This window comes from Bufo bufo, chromosome 1, assembly GCF_905171765.1.
Source record: "Bufo bufo chromosome 1, aBufBuf1.1, whole genome shotgun sequence".
Lineage (NCBI taxonomy): Eukaryota > Metazoa > Chordata > Amphibia > Anura > Bufonidae > Bufo > Bufo bufo.
The window spans coordinates 189,724,052-189,741,376 of record NC_053389.1 but is presented as its reverse complement, the minus strand read 5'-3'; the positions used below and the strand labels follow the sequence as shown (position 1 = coordinate 189,741,376).

General features: G+C 46.1%; 1 protein-coding gene across 1 annotated transcript in view; it reads left to right on the top strand.

Moving 5' to 3' along the window:
- LOC120998844 (carnitine O-palmitoyltransferase 1, liver isoform-like) overlaps positions 1-17,325 on the top strand; it is a 44,620-nt gene that overhangs the window by 26,585 nt on the left and 710 nt on the right. Inside the window, exons 2-5 of the mRNA XM_040429736.1 lie at positions 4,003-4,166; positions 5,826-5,965; positions 14,633-14,804; positions 17,079-17,180. Of these exons, the coding sequence (XP_040285670.1) occupies positions 4,026-4,166; positions 5,826-5,965; positions 14,633-14,804; positions 17,079-17,180 (555 nt within the window). The 5' untranslated portion in view covers positions 4,003-4,025. The remainder of the gene's footprint in view (positions 1-4,002; positions 4,167-5,825; positions 5,966-14,632; positions 14,805-17,078; positions 17,181-17,325) is intronic.

Sequence of the window (17,325 nt, the reverse complement as noted above, 5' to 3'; positions counted from 1 at the left end):
TAAGATAGGGCAGGGGCTATCCATAGTATTCAGTATATTGGGCAGACTAGATGGGCCAAATGGTTCTTATCTGCCGACACATTATATCAGTGGAGGTCCTCAATGGATGACCCCCATGATCAGATACCTACCACAATATATTAGGCGTTCATGGGATCACATTGTTTTACAGCACACATTCCACAGATGCTCCAATCTGATTTGGATCTGGAGAACTGGGAATCTAAGGCATCACCTTAAACTCATATTCTTCAAGCCATCCTTTAACCCCTTAGGCTGGGTTCACACTTGAGCGTTTTACAGCGCGTTCAAACGCGCTGTAAAACGCTCAACACATGAGAACCAATGCTTCCCTATGACCCTGGTTCTCACTTGAGCGTTTTACAGCGCGTTTGAACGCGCTGAAAAACGCCCTACGCTCAAACAAGTACTTGAGCTTCTTTGGGGCGTTTTGACGCGCGTTTGTGGCCATAGGACACTGCAGTCAATCACACAAACGCGCGTCAAACGCGCGTTTACTATTGTAAAAAACGCGCATAAAAACGCGCGACAAAAACGCACGTTAAACGCGCATATCAAAGACGCTCAGGTCTGAACCCAGCCTAAAGGACTCGGCCCTATTTCACCTTACGGACTTGGCCATTTTTTGCAAATCTGACCAGTGTCACTTTTAAGTGCTGATAACTTTAAAACGCTTTGACTTATCCAGGCCATTCTGAGATCGTTTTTTCATCACATATTGTACTTCATGACACTGGTAAAATGAAGTAAAAAAAAATATAAATTTTATTTATAAAAAAAAAACCAAATTTACCAAAAATTTTTTTAAACAATTGCAAATTTCCAAGTTTCAATTTCTCTACTTCTATAATGCATAGTAATACCTCCAAAAATAGTTACTTTACATTCCCCATATGTCTACTTCATGTTTGGATCATTTTGGGAATAATATTTTATTTTTTGGGGATGTTCCAAGGCTTAGAAGTTTAGAAGCAAATCTTGAGATTTTTCACAAATTTTCAAAAACCCAATTTTTAGGGACCAGTTCAGGTCTGAAGTCACTTTGCGAGGCTTACATAATAGAAACCACCCAAAAATTACCCCATTCTAGAAACTACACCCCTCAAGGTATTCAAAACTGATTTTACAAACTTTGTTAACCCTTTAGGTGTTTCACAAGAATTAATGGAAAATAGAGATACAATTTCAAAATTTCACTTTTTTGGCAGATTTTCCATTTTAATAATTTTTTTCCAGTTACAAAGCAAGGGTTAACAGTGTTTAGTGTTTCCATAGTCTGAGAGCCATAACTTTTTCAGTTTTTGGGCGATTACCTTGGGTAGGGTATGATTTTTGCGGGATGAGATGACGGTTTTATTGGCACTATTTTGGGGTGCGTGTGACTTTTTGATCGCTTGCTATTACACTTTTTGTGATGTAAAGTGACAAAAAATGGTTTATTTAGCACAGTTTTTATTTTTTACGGTGTTCATCTGAGGGGTTAGGTCATGTGATATTTTTATAGAGCCGGTCAGTACGAACGCGGCGATACCAAATATGTATACTTTTTTATTTTTATTTATGTAAGTTTTACACAATAACAACAGCTTTTTTAAAACAAAAAAAATGGTTTTAGTGTCTCCATATTGTGAGCCATAGTTTTTTTTAATTTTTTGGGCGATTGTCTCAGGTAGGGGCTCATTTTTTGCTGGATGAGGTGACGGTTAGATTGGTATGGTGTTCATCTGAGGGGTTAGGTCATGTGATATGTTTATAGAGCCGGTCGATACAGACGCGGCGATACCTAATATGTATACTCTCCCCCCCCCCCCCCCCCCCCCCTATTTTTTACCAATTTTTTACCAATTTTTTTTTACTTTATTTGGGGAAAATTACGTTTTTGTTTATTTTTACTTGAAACTTTTAATTTTTTTAAAACTTTTTTTTTTGTCCCACTTTGGGACTTGAACTTTTGGGGGTCTAATCCTTTACAATGCATTCCAATACTTCTGTATTGGAATGTATTGGCTGTATGAGTAATACTGTGTGTATTACTCATTTACTCATACAGCTTCCGGCCTGTGAGATCCAGGGGGCTGGATCTCACAGGCTCGTCACCGGAAGGCAGCGCGATGCCTTCCTTAGACATCGCGCGGCCTTCCATGCCATCAGGTCCCCCCCACAGCCGTATGGGGACCCGATGGCACGCCCGATCGCCGCCGCAAACCGCAGGTCTGAATTGGTCTGTCACATGACCCCGCCCTCCCCGGCGTTGTGACAGGATGCCCGCTGAATGATTTCAGCGGGCATCCTGTCACAATTAACCCCCGCCGCGCCGCAATCTATTTTTAAACTTAGGACGTACCGGTATGTCCTGAGGCCTTAAGGACTCAGGAAACAGGGCGTACCGGTACGCCCTAAGTCCCTAAGGGGTTAAAGTAGCACTTCCACAATTTACATAATGTAAACTGTAGTGAAGGTAATCCTCTTACCGGTGACTGTATTTGTGAGTTATAACCTCCCTTTCCTAATACTCAGCTGTGTCATGTGACCAACACTCTGACCTCTAACTGACACAGGACAGGAAGTCAGTTTCTGTATTCATTCATATGAGACTGACAATGAGGCTGCCATAAGAATACATAAAGAAACTGGCTTCCTGTACAAACATAAGATACTGTGTTATGGAAAGTCAGTGTTGGTCACATGACACAGCTGAGAATGAGAAGGGAGGTTATAACTCACAAATGCAGTCACTGGTAAGAGGATTACCTTCCCTACAGCTCACATCATGTACCCTTTCTAACAGATCAGAGAAAAAGATTTTTTGTATTTTGTCAGTACATATTATCCTGCAGAAAGGGACCACCACCATTGTAGAATACCTTTGCCATGAAGATGTGTTTTTTGGTCTGAAACAATGTCTGGGTAGATAGTACATGTTGCAGTGTCATCCACATGAAATTGCCCAGAACATCACACTGCCACCACCAGCTTACCTTTTTTCCGTAGTACATCTGGGTGCCATCTTGTGTGCAAGTAAGTGACACATACACACCCGTCCATCATCATAAGACCATGCTGCTTTTTTTTTTTTATTCATGCACAGGGGGTGACACCTATTTGTCATATACAGCATTAACAGGTTTGAACCATAAACTACTTTTCACTCTAAGGTGTATTTTCATCAATTACTGTAGTTACAGTTCCTCCTTGGATTTACCAAATTTACCTCATTTGCAGTTTTCTCTTATCCCCCATGCTTGAATCCTACTTCCTGGTTTGTCATGTGTCTGCTGTGCCAGTATGCCTTAAGGCACTGAGATGTGTCCTGACATCAGCAGGACATGTGACACTAACCACGCTCCTTGGTTCTTGCCAGTATCGCTTCCTGTGTCCTCCATTACAATGCTCCAATGCAGGACGTAACCACTAGCAACTGAAAATTGAAACCGATTTGCTACAGGGTGTAATAGGCGAATTACTTTAGAATAAGGCAGTATTTAAAAAAATTTGTGATTTGAGTAAAGTGATATAACAGTGATATCTGCTGTGCAGGATACATTTATGTTAGTGGCACAATCCCTTTAACATTTCTATCAATTTATGCTACAGTAGCTCCTCTGTGGGATCTGACCAGACCTGCCTGTTCACCAGTCATCCTTCCCTGGACCACTTTTAGTAACTACTAACCACTGCATAATAGGGAACACCCCACAAGACCTGTCATTTTGATGATGCCCTGACCCATCAATTGTATTTGCATAAAGGCAGTAAACTGGCCAGTAAACTGTGTACAGACCCAGTACAGAACCTTGTGGTACAGCACTGTCAACCTTACATTCTAAAATAATTTCAGTATTTTTGTCTCTGATACACTGTGTCTCATGGTGGTCAGTTTATGTTTAGCTAGTAAGGTTTTTACCACCTACTTTTCCATCTGTGAAGAACATTTGCTAAGAATATAAATATTTAATTGCAGTGTTTTGTATTCCTTTATAGCTTGGAACTGAAGTGGCAACAACATGGCTGAAGCCCACCAGGCTGTGGCGTTCCAGTTTACGGTCACTCCAGAAGGAATTGACCTTCGTCTGAGCCATGAGGCACTTAAACAGGTCTACCTCTCAGGACTGCGGTCATGGAAGAAGAAACTAGCTCGACTCAGGGTGAGTAACGTGGCCCATGACATAATCGGTGTAGGTAATGGGCCTCGTAGTATTGGCAGAAGAAGCATACATTGTTGGATTTGTTGGATCAGTATATTCCCCTGAGCGTACAAGTAACAAACTAATGAACTATGCAGATAACAGAAGTGAAGGTTCTGTCTGCAAGCCCTTAGGAGATTCACCGTCCAGGGTGCGTGTACAGACATGAAGTGCTCTTGATTGCATGGAGTTTGGGGGATACTGTTGGATGAAGACGTTGGGTTCTGAGGGAAAATGCAGTAAGAGGGGAGCAGAGACGAGATGGATAGGAAATGTGATAGTATGCCCTGAATATGTTTTGGGGCCAACTGATTGTCAGGGTTGGCACATTCCAGAGAACTGGTGCAGCTTGAGAAAAGTCTTAGAGACGGAAGTTGAACCTTGGGATTATGGAGGATGTTGGTTTTAGGCAGAACAGAGAGCACAGGTAGGATACAATTTTGACAGTATGTAGTGAATAAAGATAGCTATAATTGATCACTTCCATTATGCTAGTGCTTCAGGAGAAGTTTGTCCACACCAGGTGTAGAATACTACATGTAGAAAACATTCAGAAAAGTGTGTACCTCAGCTAAGCCTGTTGTCATCTTCCTAGCTTCCCATTACTCATTGTAGTGAATATCCTCTGTAGGCTACAAGGCCCCTTCACAAATCTGGCAATTCAGTTTTGATTCTTAGGCTACTTTCACACTAGCGTCGGGGCTCCGCTTGTGAGCTCCGTTTGAAGAGTCTCACAAGCGGCCCCGAACGCATCCGTCCTGCCCTAATGCATTCTGAGTGCAGTCTGGCAGCGTTCAGGCTCCGCTCAGCAAGCGGACACCTGAACGCTGCTTGCAGCGTTGGGGTGTCCGCCTGGCCGTGCGGAGGCAAGCGGATCCGTCCAGACTTACAATGTAAGTCAATGGGGACGGATCCGTTTGAATTTGACACTATATGGCTCAATTTTCAAACGGATCCGTCCCCCATTGACTTTCAATGTAAAGTCTGGACGGATCCGTCTGAAGCTACTTTCACACTTAGAATTTTTTCTACAATATAATGCAGATGGATCCGTTCTGAACGGATCCCAAGTCTGCATTATATGAGCGGATCCGTCTGGGCAGACCCCAGACGGATCCGCTCTGAACGCAAGTGTGAAAGTAGCCTTACTGCGGTGGTACAGAAACTAACGCAAGGACCGATCGCATGCTTTATTATGGGAGCAGTTAGGCCTCATGGCATGTGTTATATGCTATATGCAGCGTTTTTCTGTCCAGCTATGGACGCCGCACGCAACAGATATATGTGAACTCAATATAAGGTTACCGCTGGCACATATGCCAAGTTTAAAGAAAGAAACAGATCCTTAAAAAAAGAGATTTCGTTATTATTGCTGTAACTTTTCTGTATTTTTGGGAAAACACCACTGCAGGTTTAAAGCAGTTGTTTGAGCCAAAGCTAGAAGTGGGTCAAGAAGTAGGAATAACTACCATAAAACTGCTGTGTGTGGAATGCCTCTTAGGACAGTGAGCAGCTTAATTATCAAAGTAAAGTCCCATGCAGGAACCCCATGATAGACAGACAGACGGATGTATATATGCAGAATCCTTCTGGTAATTCTTCTACGCTTTCTCTCTATAGAACAGTTTCATCACAGGAGTTTATCCAGCCAGCCCTTCCAGTTGGCTCTTTGTGGTAATTGCAATTATGGGGACCATGTATGCTCGTGTGGACCCATCAATGGGGATGATTGGCAAAATCAAAGAACATCTACCTGTAAGGTATGTATTCACTGTCGGGATTTTTATTTTTTTAACTTTTGATAATACATTTTTTATTTTATTTTTTGTGCATACTTCTGTTAAAGGGGTTCTCTTTCTTAAGAGCTGACACCCGGGATAGACATGCCCAGTTAAATAACACTTACCTGTCCAGACTTCTGCCGTTCCTGCGTTGCGGCTCCATTCTCGGCTGCTTCTGGTCCCCGCTGGACTGGAAGCAGCCAGGAACAGCGGGACTGAAGACAGGTCAGTTTTTTTTTCTTTTCTTTTTTTAACTGGGTACCAGTTCCATCCCTTAGCGTTGTCAGCCCCTAGGCCAGACAACTCCTTTACAGTAGTTTTCCTCAGGATAGGCCACCAATATCTGTTCACATCAGCGCAACACCATACATTGTATCATGGTTGTGCCTGGTGTCGCAGCTCAGTACTGTTCATTTGAATGGAACTGAGCTGCACAAACACCATGTTACCGATGGACACAACCTGAGGATGAGACCACAGTGCTCGCCCAAACATTGTTTGACCCTTTTTAAAAGCACTTTATCAGGGTGCTGGGGGTCAGACGCCACTGATCAGATATTCAGATCTTATCCTGAGGTCATCAACATTTAACTATATATGAAAATATTTACAATTGCACGAATTTAAAATGCACCACCATGTGAGTGGTATACTGAATGTGCGCCTTGCTGGTGGGGAAATGGGGGGCATATTGTTATTCACTAGAGAGTATGAAAAGAAGTGCGAAAGAGAGTATGAATGGAGTCCATAGTAACTTATTACACCATGAAGCCCCCATCAAACACTTCTGATTTATGATGTCAGTATGTATAGCCATTGCTTCCTCCTTCTGGTAAACCAGGGCAATGCATATTTTTTTAAGGAGTTCTCAGAAACAGGGAACCTCTTTGGCAGGTTGCAGGGATTAAAGAAAGATTACCTGCTACCGGCGCTCCGGTTCCAGAGCAGATCTCTCTTCTCCTCTGTTTCCTCCTAATTGAGGGCAGAAAGTCTGCAGCAATTACCATAGCAGCAGAATTTCACACTTCACATGATGCAGAAATTGGGGTGTGGATTTTAAATCTTCACAATGTCAATTTTTGCTGCTGATTTCACCCTTTGCAACACGTGGGGTGAGGTCTGTGACATATACGCAGGGTTGCCAACTGTCCAGAATTTTCTGAACAGTCCATAAAAATAGGCAACATTTTTTCTTGCGTCCATTAAAAAAATAGCTGTTTCCAGTCTGCTGCTTCTTCCCAGTCCCCAGAAGACAAGGAGGACCAGAGGTTCCTAAAGCTTCTGCATCCTGCCAGCCTTCGGGTCACCACGGCCGCCCACGACAAGTCTCTGTTTCCGGTGTAGCAGCCCTCCCCAAGGGGCCACACACCTAAGGTGGTGACCTGGCTGAAACCAGGGGGGCAGAACATGCCAGACGGGTAAGTATTCCTGGCTCTAAACCTTTTTCTTCCCCCCTACCCTTCTCAGGTTACTTGCTGTGTATGGCCCCACAAAGCCTTTTCCCCCCAGGCGTGGAAAGCTCTCCTGTGGGGTTGGGGGTAAAGGGAAGCCCTCTGTGCTTGCCAAGCTTCTTTTTGGCCCCCCCAGCGGTGCTGCCTCTCCTTGTGGCAGCACCGCTGTACAGGGGGTGGGGGGGAGAGATCCCTAAGGGGAGTCAGTTGGTGCGCCAGCTCTCCTTTTCATTATCACCGGGGGGGGCATGAGTTCTTCGCACTTGTTTCTCTGACACCGCCCAACGCCTACTCAGGAGGACTTCTGCGGACTCTGACACCAGGTTTTTTTTCCGGACAGGCTGCAGTAAGGGACACAGGCCAGGTGAACGCTTTCTCCGCTTCCTACAGGGTCTAACTTTAGCCCTCCTACCTTTCACTACAGGTACTTACTATGTCCGAACCCAGATCCCAGGCCCCAAAGCTGGCGATCACTTCCGTGCAACATTTTGCATGTGCTTCTTGTCGCTCAAAATTCCCATTCAGTCAGTTGGATCCACTCTGCTCATCGTGCTCTGCTCCACCACCAAGTGGCTCTGACCCTGTCCCAGTCGCCCCCCCTGCCCAGCCCATGGTAGAGCCGGAGTCGGTGCGCTCTCTGTCTAAGATGGTGCAGGACGTTTCCCATTCCAACAGGGCCATTGTGGAAATGATGGGGCGTTTGGCCGTGCGGCCACCATCTGACCTATCAGACTCTGGGGATTCCTCTGCTACTCCCCATCGCGGCCGTCTTGCAAAACAGGCCAGACCACCCTCTCCTCGAAGGGCGTCTGCGTCCCCCGTTTCCTCCATCTCCCCGTCACCTCCCAGGGAGTCTCGCTCCGATGCATCCTCATTAGAAGAGGCGTGTTCTGAGGAAAAGTTGTCAGACGTTGACTTGTCTTACCGGAGGACCAGTCTTCCAAACTGGTAGACAATCTCATTGCAGCAGTTATAGAAACCTTACAGGTTGAGGACCGTACACCCTCATCTGTGGGTTCTAGTTTTTCCTTCAGGCGATCCCATCGCTCGCCAAAAGTTTTCCGAAAACCACCCAGAGTTTGATTCCTCCCTTTCCAAGGAATGGAACTTCCCTGACAGGCATTTTGCTTTGCTGAAATGTTTAGACGTCTTATATCCCTTTCCAGAGGATTTGACAAAGAAGTGGTCATCCTCTCCTATTGTTGACCCTCCGGTATCCCGCCTGGCTAAGAATACCACCTTGCCTATGGCGGATGGGGCTTCCTTCTCGGACCCCAAGGATAAGAAATTGGAATCCTTTGCCAAATCTTCTTTTGAAGCAGTTGGCACTGCCCTGCGCCCGTTTTTTGCCTCTACATGGGTTAGCAAGGCTATAACCGAGTGGGCAAACGAGCTACGTCGAGGCCTCGCCTCTGGGGACTCCTCGGAGGAACTTTCAGATATTGCAGTACAACTTTCCCACGCCAGCTCTTACATCTGTGAGGCCTCTCTGGACGCGGCCAGGCTTTTGGCCCGCTCTTCAGCCCTTTTGGTGGCTATTCGCCATACCCTGTGGCAGGGCTGCACGATATGGGAATTTTGTGCGATTGCGATTAGGGCCCTAAAAATTGCGATAACGATGTGCGATGCGATATTTTAAGGGAATTGTGCTAGAGGTCTATTTGCTTGGATTTTCCCATAAGAGCCGCTGACGCGGCTGGGTATGACATAGTTATGGGGGATCTGTGGATGGCGCTGTTATGTGGGGGATCTGTGGATGACGCTGTTATGTGGGGGATCTGTGGATGACGCTGTTATGTGGGGGATCTGTGGATGACGCTGTTATGTGGGGGATCTGTGGATGACGCTGTTATGTGGGAGATCTGTGGAGGACGCTGTTATGTGGGAGATCTGTGGAGGACGCTGTTATGTGAGAGATCTGTGGAGGACGCTGTTATGTGGGAGATCTGTGGATGACGCTGTTATGTGGGGGATCTGTGGATGACGCACTGTTATGTGGGGGATCTGTGGATGGCACTGTTATGTGGGGGATCTGTGGATGGCACTGTTATGTGGGGGATCTGTGGATGGCGCTGTTATGTGGGAGATCTGTTGATGACGCTGTTATGTGGGGGATCTGTGGATGACTCTGTTATGTGGGAGATCTGTTGATGACGCTGTTATGTGGGGGATCTGTGGATGACTCTGTTATGTGGGGGATCTGTGGATGACGCACTGTTATGTGGGGGATCTGTGGATGACGCTGTTATGTGGGAGATCTGTGGAGGTGTAGATCTGTGGATGCTGTTATGGGGGATTTGTGGAGGACGCTGTTATGTGGGAGATCTGCGGAGGGCACTGTTATGGGGGACCTGCGGAGGGCACTGTTATGGGGGACCTGCGGAGGGCACTGTTATGGGGGACCTGCGGAGGGCACTGTTATGGGGGACCTGCGGAGGGCACTGTTATGGGGGACCTGCGGAGGGCACTGTTATAGGGGATGTGTGCTATGACACATGGGGCCACGAGGGGGGCCAGCATAAGACACACATATAGCATCTTATGCTGGTCCCCCTCATGGCCCCATGTGTCCCTTCATGTGTTAACTCTCCTATTCATAAAATGGCCAGCCTCTGTACTTTCACTATGAATGCACTCACACTGCAGAGAGCGGCAGAGAGCGAGCCGGCCGGCGCGTGACTGACGTCACTGGCACGCTCTTCCCACTTAATTCAGGAAGCAGGAGCGTGACTAAGTGACTTCAGTCCCGCGCCGGCCGGCTGCCTCGCTCGCTCCCGCTCGTCGCTGCAGTGCATGCATTCATTGTGAAAGTAAGTACAGAGGCTGTAATAGGACAGAGGACTTTTTTTTATCAATAGGGGCCCCTTCATATATAATAATCGCGGCATTTTCGGCTCGGCCGAATCGCCAAACCGCATTTGCCGATTATCGCGATTCGATTACTTTTGCGATATATCGTGCAGCCCTACCCTGTGGCTATCTTGCTGGGCGGCGGATAATGCTTCTAAACAGGCCTTGACGTCCCTCCCTTTTGCAGGTAGCAGACTTTTCGGCAAGCGTCTGGATGAGATTATCTCTAATGCTACAGGGGCTAAAAGCACCCATTTGCAGCAGAGCAGGACGTGCTTTAACAGGTCTAAAAAGACCTCTTTTTCGGCCCTTTCGGGGTTTCTCCAGCCCTAAGCAGCCAGCCGACAAATCTGCCCCAGAGCAGAAGCGCAAGCCATCTTTCAAGCCTTGCCCTCCCTGGCGTCCTCGCCAGCAGGGCTCCAAGCCCTATACCCCCAAGTCCTACTCTGCATGATGTGTGGTCTCTGCCCACCCAGTCGAGTGGGAGGGCATTTTCATCTGTTCCAGCATGGGTGGCTAGCTCACATCTCGGATGCCTGGGTACGAGAAGTCATGTCGGAGGGTTACTGTTTTTTTCGCTCGAACGGGTACTGGTTTTTCCAAGAAAGGGTACGTTCCGTCCTATCCTAGACCTCAATGCCCTCCGCCGCTACCTGGGGGAGTACCTGTCATCGATAGACATCAAGAACGCCTACCTCCATGTTCCAATCTGCGTCAGTCACCAGAAATATCTTCGGTTCGCAGTGGGACCTTTTCATTACCAGTTTGTGACCCTCCCATTCGGTCTTGCCACAGCTCCCAGAGTCTTTACCAAAATTCTGGCCTCAGTCATGGCTCTGCTTCATGCCAGGGGGATAGTGGCGATTCCGTACTTGGACGATATCCTGATCAAGGATCCATCATTCCGGGCAACGCGGACAGCCTACTCATCGTCCGGGACACCCTGGAACGTTTCGGGGTGGGTTCTGAACCTATCAGTCATGTCTTCACCTATCTCAACAGCTGAAATTTCTGAGCATGCTGTTCAACACCGATCGGGCCAAGATATTCTTGCCCCAGAACAAACTCTCCGTTGTCAGATCCTCTCTTTGTTGCGGCCTCAGCCTCTTCCCATTCGCCAGTGCATGAGGGCTCTGGGCCACATGGTCTCTTCCTTCGAAGCAGTGCCCTATGCTCAGTTCCATACCACGGTTCTTCAGCGACATTCTGACTACTTAGGACCGTTCCCCAGCCTCCCTGGATCGACTCATCAGTCTCCCAGCCCCGACGCGCAGAGATCTTCGGTGGTGGTTGATGTCTCCGATGCTGACATCAGGCCGCTCCTTCCTTCCCCTCTGCTGGATAGTGTTGACGACGGACGCCAGTCTCCAGGGCTGGGGAGGAGTTCTGGACAATCTCTTGGTCCAGAGCACCTAGTCCTGCGAGGAACGCTCCCTTCCGATCAATATTCTGGAATTACGGGCAATTTGTCTCTCTGGTTCATTGGACGGATCGTCTCCGTGGGTATCCAGTACAGGTTCAATCCAACAATTCCACAGCAGTTGCATATCTAAACCACCAGGACGCCACCCGGAGCCCCACAGCCATGCTGGAAGCAGCGCTCATCCTCTCCTGCGCGGAGAGCCATGTCCCAGCTCTGTCGGCAGTTCATATCCCCAGCGTCGACAACTGGATCGCCGACTTTCTCAGCCGAGAGAGATTCGATCCCGGGAATGGGCTTTGCATCCACAGGTCTCTCTCGCGATCTGCGAGCGATGGGGTCGGCCTGATGTGGATCTCATGACCTCCCGCTTCAAGGTAGAGAAGTTCGTTGCGAGGTCCAAGGATCCTCGGGCATCGGACGCCCTTGTGATCCCGTGGACGCAGTTCACGTTTCCTCCTCTTCCGCTCATTCCGCGTCTTCTCCGGAAAATTTGGTCCGAAGGTCTGCCTGTCATTCTCATGGCCCCGGACTGGCCACACAGAGTATGGCACGCATCCCTAGTCTCCCTCCTCGCCAACGAACCCTGGCGTCTTGCACTTTGGGAGGACCTCTTGTCGCAGGAACCGATCTTCCACCCGAATTTAGGTTTTCTACATTTAACAGCATGGCTGTTGAAGCCACGGTACTAATGGCTCTGGGTTTCTCGGATGGTCCAGACCATGATTCGTGCTAGGAAGCCGTCGTCCTCCTGGATCTATCACTGGACCCTGAAGTCCTACTTTAGTTGGTTTAGTTGGTGCGAACGCCACCAGTTGTCTCTCATTCCGTTCTCGTTGCCGCGACTCTTGTCTTTCCTGCAGTCGAGCATGGACTTGGGGCTGGCTCTCAGTTCCCTCAAAGGGCAAGTTTCGGCCCTTTCCATTCTTTTTCAGCGGAACTTGGCTTTGCTTTCTGCAGTTCGGACCCTTCAGTAGGGGGTGGCACACGTATTAATCTGGTGCTCAGCGCTCTCTAGTCCTCTCCGTTTGAGCCTCTGCAGTAGGTGTCACTTCGCTTCCTGTTCTACAAGGTTACCTTTTTGGTGGCAGTCACTTCCATCCGTAGGGTGTCGGAACTAGCGGTTCTTTCCTGTCGGTCGCCCTTCCTTTTCCTCCATCAGGACAAAGTAGTTCTTCCCATGTCTAGTCCTTCCATCCAAAGGTCGTGTCGGCATTCCATCTCAATGAAGAGATCATTCTCCCATTTGTCCTGCCCGTCTCATCCTCACTCCACACTCTGGATTTGGTTCGGGCTTTTCGCATCTATCTGTCTCAGACGTCCTCTTTCCGACGGATGGATTCATTATTCGTCATTCCAGAGGGACCGAGACGAGGGCTGGCTGCGTCCAAAGTTTCCATTTCCCAATGGATTCGTTTAGCCATTGTGGAAGCATACCGCATCAGTGACCAGGCTCCGCTTTTCCGGGTTACTGCTCATTCTGCTTTGGCCAGTACATCTTGGGGCTTCGGCCCTTCAGGTGTGCAAGGCGGCTACCAGGTCGTCTTTGCACACCTTTTCCAAATTTTACAGAGTACACACCTTTGTATCTTCTGACGCTTCTCTAGGGCATAGAGTTTTGCAGACGGCGTTTCTCTGGCCGGAGGGCTTCTTCGTTTGTGGCCCATCCCTGGGACTGCTCTGTAACGTCCCACGGTCAAGCCTGTGTCCCCCAATAATACGGATGAGAAAACGAGATTTTTGTACTTAACGTAAAATCTCGCCTCCTAGTGGCAGCAGCTATACCCACGGTCAAGCCTTTGTCCCACAATAAACGAAAGAGAAACAGATTTTACGGTAAGTACAAAAATCTAGTTTTTCCAGCTCACAGTAAATGCTGGTAATGAGGTGTTATCAGTATATTGAGCTATTTACATGTATTACTTATAATCTTTATCATTCATTATGGTTTTCCAATTTGTCCTAAAAAAATGTTGACTGTTCATGATTTGGGGAAAAGTTGTCTAGAGAAGAGAAAAATTCTTGTTGGCGACCCTGCATATTACGCATGTGTTCATCGGATTTGTCAGGGATTTTTCCACAGCAGTTCACATCCCATGGCAACATACCATACCCTAATTATGGTATAACATGTTAGTTTATAATAATTAAAGGGTATTCCCATTTTAGAGAGGGAGACGAAGGAGGGAAATTGTGTTTATGATGTATCTCGGCTGATCAGTTTTTTATTGATATTAGAGATGCAGATCTGTATGCCATTGAGATTCACATGGAGTGCATATAAGGCTCATTGCAAATTGACACGCTGCTGATTTCAAATCTGCCTCACAGGTCAGTTTATGCTGCAGATTCTTTTCTCAGCGTCTTGCCTCTTGCACACGAACGTATTTTCATTCCATTTGCGTTTCTTTTTTTTTTTTTTGCGGACCGTATATGTAACCATTCATTTCAATGGGTCCGCAAAAAAAACGGAAGGTACTCCTTGTGCATTCCGATTCCGTATTTCCGTTCTGCAAAAAAATAGAACATGTGTTATTATTGTCCGCATTATGGACAAGGATAGTACTGTTCTATTAGGGGCCAGCTGTTCCGTTCCGCAAAATACGGAATGCACATGGATGTCATCCGTATTTTTTGCAGACTGCAAAATGCATACGGTCGTGTGCAAGAGACCTCTAAGTAAGATTCCTTAGTATCGTATTCATTTTGCTGGTACTGTAAAATGCTGCAGATTTGGACGTACTCTATAAGAAGATTGTATGCAGCTTTTGTGGTCTTCACAGAAAGCCAGCATTTACGTTGCCTGCTACTTTCAGTCATGGACAGTCGGAGGCAGATTTGCCTATACCGCATTCATAGAGACTGGATTGGTGATGTTGTGATATGAGCATTTTTCAGATAACTTTTCCTTTTTAATCTTTGCAGTTACTACCTATCTCACCAAGGACAGAGTATTATTAGCGCCTTGCTCTTCTCCACGGCCCTGTGGTTTGCACTCATCATGACCATGCGTTATATACTAAAACAACTCCTATCGTACCATGGCTGGATGTACGAGCAGCATGGCAAGATGTCAGCCACCACCAAGTTATGGTTGGTAAGGAGCATTGCCTTTAACAAATAAGTTTCACTTGAACTTCGAACACTTGAATGGATGCTAGTGGGTTTGGAGTTTCTGTTGGTAGAACGGAACTAAATATGAATCTTTCCAAAGGTAAATCCTTCCAGGGCTGTGCTTGGAAAGCATAAGTGGACCTCTGCTATATTCTGTAATAGCAGTAGGTCTTTGCTACTAGAGGTTGATAGAAGTTATGAGCCCTCTCTTTAATGAGGGGGTTGTTTGAAAGTTTAAGAAATTTAGAAAGAAAGTAATTTAAAGGGATTGTCCCATTACAACCACTTATACCCTCTCCACAGGATAGTTGATCAGTGTCTGCCCCCACCGATCATGAGTATTGAGGCCCGCATGCTGTGGCTGACAGAGTTAGCTGAGTGCCTATACTTGGCTATCTCCAGTAGTCCCATAGAGTTGAATGGAGAGGAAGACACGCATGTGCGTTTTCCGTCCTTTCAAATGGAGAACAGGGGTTCCCATTCTCTTGATTGGCAGGGGCCTCAGACACTGATCCCCTATCCTGTAGAGAAGAGATACGAGAATACTATCAATCACTGATAATACGTCCCCATGTACAGCTATCAGTGACTGACAGCTATCTCTGTATACACACTTACACAGAGAATGCTATCAATCACTGAAAACACCATCCCCGTGTACAGCTATCAGTGACTGACAGCTATCTCTGTATACACACTTACACAGAGAATGCTATCAATCACTGAAAACACCATCCCCGTGTACAGCTATCAGTGACTGACAGCTATCTCTGTATACACACTTACACAGAGAATGCTATCAATCACTGAAAACACCATCCCCGTGTACAGCTATCAGTAACTGACAGCTATATCTATATACACATTTACACAGAGAATACTATCAATCACTGATAACACGTCCCCCATGTACAACTATCAGTAACTGACAGCTATCTATGTATACATATGGGCAGCACGGTGGCTCAGTGGTTACCAAGGACAACATCTGCATGAAGTTTGTATGTTCTCCCCGTGTTTGCGTGGGTCCATTACAAAAACGTTGGTGGAATTTTTGTTTTTTAAATTTTACCCCACAAAGAATTCTTTTTTTCTCGTTTTTCAAAAATGCATCTTGTCCCACAATGAATAAACCCTCATATGGCTATGTTAACAAAAAAATAAAATAACTAAAAGGTTATGGCTATAAAGTAAAGAAAGGAAAATACAACGTATTGTTTTATGTTATACTATGTATTTATTGTTCAATAAAAACGATTTGATTTAAAAAAAAAAAGGTTATGGCTATTGGAAAGTAGGGAAGAAAAATAAATGAAAATAGGCCCGGTCTTAAAGGGAACCTGTCATCAACTTTATGCTAACTTTACTGAGGGCAGTATAAATTAGTGACAGAAATGCTGATTTCAGTGGTGTATCACTCATGAGCTAAAAGTAAGTGGTTGCCGAGAACCAGCATCATAATCATTGCAGCCCAGGCCTTGAAAAGAGTCAAATCTACATGAGAAGAGTCAAGGTTATTCCTAATCTCCTGCTCTCTCACCCATCTGCTGATGATTGGCAGTTCTCTCCTAGAGAGAAAGGGCAAAAACTAGGTAGAAGACGGTCAGTCATCAGCAGGTGGGCAGGAGAGCAGGAATTCATGAATAACCAGGACTCTTCTCAGGTGGCCAGGACTCTTTTTTCCAGGCCTAGTCTGCAATGATTGTGATGTTGGTTCTCGGCAACCACTTACTTTTAACTTATAAATGACAGACCGCTGAAATCAACTCACCGGTCTCTACTTTATTCTGCCGTTAGTATGGGCAGCATAAAGTTGATGTCAGGTTCCCTTTAAGGACAGTAGTGACTGGTCCATTGACATTCCTGATGAGATAGAGTCCCTGTATTTATGGGAAGAACCCGTTACCCAATGATTTGTAGCTGCTCTGTATATACCTGCATTGGTTTGGAGACAGGGGGTGCACATAGCACAGAGTAAAAAATAAAACCACAAAATAAAAAGTAAAACTAGCAACAAAAAATAGATACAGATAATGAATCTGTCATGCAAAGATGCCATATAGTTAAATTTGTTAACTGTGTTACTCGATGGTGGCGTGCCACTATAACTATACAGAAGCAGCTTACCCGTGGACATGTTAGTATTTCTAGAGCTTTCCCATGGCAGCCAGTCCAGTAGTGCCCACATCCATTTCTATGAACTATATAGGCAGTCTGTATTATTATACTGCTTACACTCTCCTTATTTTATTGTTAGACTTTAGTGAAGATTTTCTCTGGCCGTAAGCCCATGCTTTACAGTTACCAGGCGTCCCTTCCTCGCCTTCCTGTTCCAAAAGTTAAAGACACAATGCAAAAGGTAAGTCTATTCTGACTATGTATGATATCTTCTTTATTCATGCGTATACAGTACATCATGGTCAAAAGTATTTGGATGCCCATTTCTAATAGGTGGTTAAAAGTATACGGCCATGCTTAACAGCTCAATGACGTGTTGAGAATTT